Below are 6,548 nucleotides of genomic sequence, written 5' to 3'. Positions count from 1 at the left end.
GCGGAGAGCGCGCCCCGCCCAGGTGAGCTGGAGGGTCCCGGGGGGGATTGGGGAGACCCCAGGATGCAGCCCCGGCGCGGGGGCTGCCTGCTTTGCGTTGCCGGCTCGGGACGAAAGCGGGGGGTTCAGCAGCCCGAAGGCAAAGCGCGGCCCGGGCGGGAGGCCCGGAGGTTCCCCTGGGCCGTGCGGGTCCCCCCGCGCCCCGCCGGCCTCCCTCGGTGCTGCGTGGCGGGGCGTGGGGACGGGGCGGCCGCCTGAGGGCACCGCGCGGCCCCGGCCGTTCCCCGCCGCGCTTCGTACTCCGGGCCGGGCTGCGCTGCGGTGGTCGTTGCGGGTCTCGCCGGGCCCGGCCCTGACCTTTACCCCGCAGCACGTGCGCAGCAGCTTCTGCAGCGCTTGCAGAAATTGGGGCCGGAATTCGGGAAGCGAGCCGCGACCGCGGGGCTCGTCCCTGCAGCACCGTGCGCCCCGTGAACCCGGCGGAGCAGAGGTGAGCTCTCCTTCCCTCCAGCATCTCCGGGCAGCGGGGCACCCGCACGCTGGCAGCCGGGGAACTCGTTGTCCTCGAGCCCTGCCTCGCTGTCCCTGGCTAATAGAGGTTGCAGGGGCACTGGAGGAGCCTCGGCAGCCTCGTGTCCTCCTGCAGCCCTTTCTAGGAGCGGTGAAGCAGGGCCAGCCTGGCTGTTTGCTGTCACCAAACCCAATGGAGCCGACGCCGCCCCACGGCATTCGGCTGAACCCAGTGCTGGAGCGCTAGCGGGACACGTAGCGCTGCGAGGAGCGGGCCCTGCCGGCAGCAGCATGGCTCAGGCCACCGGGAGCATCAACACTGACTACAGGGACTGGGAGTGGAGCGCCGATGCTGGGGAGCGGGCCAGGCTCCTGCAGAGCCCCAGCGTGGAAGCGGTACCGAAGAGCGGGGAGAGCCAAGGGAACGGCGCCGGGGCCACGTCGGCGCTGGGTGCGGTGTTCATCGTGGTGAATGCCGCTCTCGGAGCCGGGCTGCTCAACTTCCCCGCCGCCTTCAGCATGGCCGGCGGCGTGGCTGCGGGCATCGCGCTGCAGATGGTGAGAGCTGGGCCGGGACAGCCCCGTGTCCCACGCCTGGAGGGGATGCGGGGCTCCCTGGAGGGGCCGTGGGGAGGAGGAGATCCCGGGTGGGAGCCTGCTTGGGTGAGGCGCAGGGTAGGACCTCTGAGGGGCAGTAGGGATGTTGTATGCGTTTTGGGGTGGCTTTGGGGCCGTTGGCGTGCTGCTGCCTCACTTTGTCCCCTCCCTGTCTCTCCCTTACCCCAGTGCATGCTGATCTTCATCATCGGAGGGCTGGTCATCCTGGCGTACTGCTCGCAGGCCAGCAACGAGCGGACGTACCAAGAGGTGGTGTGGGCGGTGTGCGGGAAGGTGCCGGGCGTGCTGTGCGAGGTGGCCATCGCCGTCTACACCTTCGGCACCTGCATCGCTTTCCTCATCATCATCGGAGACCAGGAGGACAAGAGTGAGTGCCCCAAGGAGCAATCGGTTGCGTCCCTCCCTCTGGAAAGGGGAAAGGACGTGACCCTTTGGATGGATGTTGTACTGAATGACGCAGTTGGTGGGGATGGGCTGGGGTTGGATGCGGTGATCTTAGTGGTCTTTTCCAACCTAAATGATTCCGTGATATCTGTGACCCATCTCTCCCCACAGTCATCGCTGCTCTGGTGACGGAGCCCGAGGAAGCAGGGAGCGGCCGCTGGTACACGGACCGCAAGTTCACCATCAGCATCACCGCCTTCCTCCTCATCCTACCGCTCTCCATCCCCAAGGAGATCGGCTTCCAGAAATACGCCAGGTGGGTAGGAGAGCCCTGCAGGGTTGCGAGGGTGGTCTGGGGGGAGTGGGTGACAGCACCTGGCGTCTTCTTTGGGGGAAGAGGAGAGCTGGGATCATCCTGATTGGAGGAGTTGGGGTTGGGGTGGCCCAGACTGTGCAGGCGGGGGGATGGGGCTGGAAGCGTTGGGAGGAGACCCTCCCACTACCTCGGAGCTGGGAGGCAGGATGCTGATGGCTTGCTGTCCCCTCCTGCAGCTCTCTGAGCGTGATTGGCACGTGGTATGTCACTGCAGTCATCATCATCAAGTACATCTGGCCTGACAAGGAGCTTGTGCCTGTGGAGATCCCCACCAGGTGCGCGCAAGAGACGTGATGCTGATGGTGGCCCAGTCTCCTGGACATGTGGATTTCCAGTGCTGGATTTGAGGGGAACAATTCACTTTTTGCTCTGCCACAGCTGCATCAGATCCCAGAAATGAGGGGTCAGGTCTCCTTTAGGGTGATTTCTGGTTATTTCCTTTGCCTGTGTGGCTTTCCCTTCCTTCATGGCATGGGACTGTTTCTGGGCCCAGTGTGGGCAGGCATGGCTGCCCCAGGGATGTGAGGGCAGAGCAGGGTTTAGATCAGTTTTCATCACTGCCCAAATAGATCCCTGTTTTTTTGTTGTTGTTTTAGCATTTCTTTTATTTTTGATCCCAGGGAAGCCTTTATCCATGCACAAGCTCTGCCCCGGGTGGGCGCAAGTGGCGGCTGAGGAGGGGGCAGATCAGCAGAGGAACAAACCCGTTCCCGAGTGCCCCCGCTCTGACCGGTGGCCGTTTCTCTCCCCAGCCCCTCCACCTGGATGGCCGTGTTCAACGCCATGCCCACCATCTGCTTCGGATTCCAGGTAGCTTCATGCAGCCCACGGGATGCTGCGCAGCTCCCCGCTGCTCCGGCTCGTTCCATAACGTGTCCCCTCACTCCCTTCGTGTCTCCGGCAGTGCCACGTGAGCAGCGTGCCCGTCTTTAACAGCATGAAGCAGCCAGAGGTGAAGACGTGGGGGGCAGTGGTGACAGCAGCCATGGTGATCGCTCTCTTTGTCTATACTGGCACTGGTAAGTGAGGGGACCCCATGGAGGCTTGCGTGGTCCTTGGAGGAGCTGTGAGCTCCTGGAGGACAGACGCTCTGGTCAGCAGAGGTACCCTGAACACACGTCCAGGAGGCTCTTTCCCTGTCCCCCGCTGACTGTGCCCTTCCCTGGCAGGCGTCTGCGGCTTCCTGACCTTTGGAGCCAGTGTAGACCAGGATGTGTTGCTTTCCTACCCCTCCAACGACATCCCCGTCGCCCTCGCCCGGGCCTTCATCATCCTTTGTGTGCTGACTTCCTACCCCATCCTGCATTTCTGTGGCCGGTGAGTGTGGAGAGGCAGCGGGGCTGGCGCAGGCAGGGGGGCAGTGCTGGAACCCTCCTTCCTTCCCATGGCTCTGTGCCCACAGGGCCGTTCTGGAAGGCCTCTGGCTCCGCTACACCGGAGTGACGGTGGAGGAGGACGTGGTTCGGGAGCGGAGGAGACGCCTGCTTCAGACCATTAGCTGGTTCCTCCTGACCCTCCTCCTGGCTCTCTTCATCCCTGACATCGGCAAAGTCATCTCTGTCATTGGAGGCTTGGCCGCCTGCTTCATCTTTGTCTTCCCAGGTACATGCTGGGACGCTCCATGATCGGTGAAGGTCTCTTGGTCTCCTATTGCAAAGAGGCAGGGAGTGGGATGGGGACATAGGAGCTAGGAGACCTTTAGAGAAGGAGAACCAATTGGTTTTGACTGCTGTCTCCGCTCCAGAACCGGGAGTGTGGGAGAGGCAGGGGGCTAGGTGAGAACCGGGGCTGGGGGAAAACTATTTCATCAGCCAGCAGTGTGCGCTGCCCCTTTCCAGAGCAGGCTGGGAGGTGGTTGGGGTTGCCCTGTAGCCCATCCCATGTGGGCTGGAAGAAGGCAAGGAGAAAAAGGAAAGGACGCGTCCCCCCTGCCCTTGCCTCAGTGCAGCTCAGTTCAGCTCCCTGGTCTGCAGGGTGTCTGCTCACTCTTTGTCTGGGTTTAATGTGCCTCCTGTCCCTCTCAGGGCTCTGCCTGATTCAAGCCAAACTCTCCGAGATCCAAGAAACCAGAGCAGTCAGGTAACATGCTTCCCCTCTCCCTGCTTTCCCTGTGGGATTTGGGCATAAAGGTCCCCTCTGAGTGCAGCCCATCCTTGTGCATCCGCAGCTGGTGGGCGCAGGTCGGCTATGGGGTGTTCATGGTCACCCTTGGAGCCTTCATCTTCGGACAGACCACGGCCAACGCTATCTTCGTGGATCTCGCAGCCTGACCCCTCCTCCAGGCAGGACCCTGCTGCTGCTGGGGGAAGTAGATTTCCCATCAGACTGAGGGGGAGCAGGGAGAAAACATTTTAGCATATCGGGAACATCCAAGAGGAGTGTTGAAATGCGGGGCTTCACTGGAAGAGCCCTGCAGGGACTTGTGTCTTGTTGTCTTAACACACCAGGCAGTCAGGCTTGCCTTCCCAGTCCTGACTCCCTGGTGACGGAGGAGAACCCCGCTCACTCCGTGCTGACATCCAGGTCAAATCCTTTCTGCCCCTCCAGGGTCGGCTTCACTAAGGGATCCCGTCTGGGGTTTGCACAGGAAAGCACACTGCATCCCTCATTGTCGGGGGAACTCCTTTCCAGCACTTTCACAGCTTGAAGTCACAGCGTTGGAGGGAGGCAGTGTGTCTTATTTAAAGGGAACTAGGGATCGTGCTTTAATTTACAGTTGGTGAGAGCGTGCTGTGATCAGAGCATAAAACAAATGGTGCATCTGCAGAAAGGGAGAAAGCAAAGGGCGTTCTGCCTCTCTGAGCAGCGCTGGGGCGATGGGCCCCGGCTGATCTCCGTCACCTCAGAGGGAGTGAGTTTTACTGTGCATGAGCACAGCAATTCCTCCATCACCTTAAACCCATTAGCTTAGACAGAGCGACATCCCCGTGGTCCTCCTCTGTGTCAGTGTTTGGTTTTAAGTTTGCCTTCCTGTGGCTTGTCCTGCCAGCCTGCTGTCCTATCCCAGTGCTAGCAGGCGTTTCCCCTTCCATTTTCCTCTGACCAGGCTGCACTTGCTGTTAGGAAGTGGGAATGTCGCATTGAGCCTGATTTTAATGTGCCATTTGTGGGAGGGGGATCGGGAAGACCACAGGTGCAAAGTTTACATTGCCAGCCCCAGCCTCGGGGCTGGTGGCCTCACTGGAGAAGGTGCTGTGAACTGCATCCACCTACTGGAAACACTACGCTAACACCAAGCTCTTAATCTCAAATCCTGTTCTTCTGAGTGCGTGGCCAAGGAGTGGGCCAGGTGTAGGTTTTAAGGGACGCTCTGGGGATAAAGCAGTCAGTATTAATCCATTTTATATTGTTCCCATGGTCATTTACGCTGTGGCTGGTGCTGCTCTGGGATGTTCCTCCTTAGCCTTTCCCAATAGTTTCACTTCTGCTTCTTGGTTGTTTCTTTGGGTGTAGAAGTTCCCCCAGCTGCAGATGTGGCTTGGGGCAGTTAAATCTCGGTAGCCAGCTGCTCTTGTTGAGACTATAAGATCCCTTGGTCTTTGGCTTCTAAATCCCTGGGCAGGGAGAGATGGGTGTTCATATATCCTTGTGTATGGTCTGGAAGCAGCACTTGGCAGATGTGGGACATGGCCCAGCCTGTGGCAGTGGGAAGATGAACAGTGACATGTTGATGCAGTCCTTGCCACGTTCCTTTCCCTCTGTGACCAGCCAGCAGTGGGTGGGAGGACAGCCCGCGGGCATGGCTCGCTGGTGGCATTCATCCTCTTCCTGCAGCGCTTGCAGTGTAGGGGTGTGCTCTGACAAAGGGTGGTTCAACCTGGCTCTTGCATTCTGCAGCTCCCAGGCAGTGCTGGCACAGCTCTGGGAAGGGCTTTTCACCGAATGGCACATTCCTTCCCAGAATCTGCTCTGTAATTTGAATACCCCCCATCTCCCTTAGTCTCTCTGAGGTGAGATGGGGAAATCCAGATGGAGAATGAGAAGGAAATCCCAAATAAATTGTTTTGGGGGACTGTGTGAAGTACTGTGTCCCTGCAGTCTCCTCCAGGATAGCTCCAGCCTCTGCACCTTCTGCTTTTCACAAGAAAAGGCTCCAGCAAACCTGTTTGCATCACCATCATGTGCTCACCTGGGAACAGAGAAGTGCTGTCAGTGTGCTGGGCTCTCCAGAAATCAGGCTATGTTTCAGGGAGTACGAAACGTGCGGTGTACATGAGCTTACACAGTGTGCTTTCCCAGGATGAGAACATGAGATGGAAGGAGCCAGAGCCTGGGGTTAATGGGTGTTATGTCTAAACACAGTCCATCTGTGCTGCAAGTGGGAGCATGGACATCGCAGGTACGGGCTGTCTCCAAGCCCCTTCTGGCTCCTGACAAAGAGCAGGGCTTCCTTCTCTGTCCTTTCTTTCCCTTTTTTCCCCCTTCTTTCCCCTTTTCCTCCTTCTTTTCTTTCCCTTTTTTCCCCTTTCCTTCTTTTTTTCCCCTTTACTCTCTTTCCCCTTTTTCTCATTTTCCCCCTCTTCCCTTCCCTTCCCTTCCCTTCCCTTCCCTTCCCTTCCCTTCCCTTCCCTTCCCCCTTTCTTTCCCTTCCCTTCCCTTCCCCCTTTCTTTCCCTTCCCTTCCCTTCCCCCTTTCTTTCCCTTCCCTTCCCTTCCCCCTT

The 6,548-nt window shown here is 59.0% G+C and overlaps 1 protein-coding gene across 2 annotated transcripts; it reads left to right on the top strand.

Moving 5' to 3' along the window:
- SLC38A7 (solute carrier family 38 member 7) lies at nucleotides 1–5,909 on the top strand. Of its 2 annotated transcripts, XM_021408239.1 has the most exons (12): nucleotides 1–22; nucleotides 371–490; nucleotides 647–1,068; nucleotides 1,297–1,495; nucleotides 1,684–1,828; nucleotides 2,065–2,163; nucleotides 2,641–2,698; nucleotides 2,793–2,907; nucleotides 3,058–3,205; nucleotides 3,291–3,490; nucleotides 3,913–3,967; nucleotides 4,056–5,909. In XM_021408239.1, exons 3-12 carry the CDS (start codon nucleotides 802–804, stop codon nucleotides 4,156–4,158), a joined length of 1,389 nt encoding a protein of 462 aa, XP_021263914.1. In that variant the 5' UTR covers nucleotides 1–22; nucleotides 371–490; nucleotides 647–801; the 3' UTR covers nucleotides 4,159–5,909. The 2 variants fall into 2 exon arrangements, with proteins under 2 accessions (XP_021263914.1, XP_021263913.1); XM_021408238.1 differs by having other exon boundaries at nucleotides 647–1,495.

The sequence above is a fragment of the Numida meleagris genome, chromosome 10, assembly GCF_002078875.1.
Source record: "Numida meleagris isolate 19003 breed g44 Domestic line chromosome 10, NumMel1.0, whole genome shotgun sequence".
Taxonomy (NCBI): domain Eukaryota; kingdom Metazoa; phylum Chordata; class Aves; order Galliformes; family Numididae; genus Numida; species Numida meleagris.
This window is presented reverse-complemented; position numbering and strand designations above follow the sequence as displayed.

Bases quoted from the DNA above. Each gene is read 5' to 3' on its own strand.
- SLC38A7 (XM_021408238.1), top strand. From the start codon at position 802: ATGGCTCAGGCCACCGGGAGCATCAACACTGACTACAGGGACTGGGAG. The intron at 2,699-2,792 runs GTAGCTTCATGC...TGTCTCCGGCAG, and splicing joins CCATCTGCTTCGGATTCCAG to TGCCACGTGAGCAGCGTGCC. The intron at 3,968-4,055 runs GTAACATGCTTC...GTGCATCCGCAG, and splicing joins CAAGAAACCAGAGCAGTCAG to CTGGTGGGCGCAGGTCGGCT.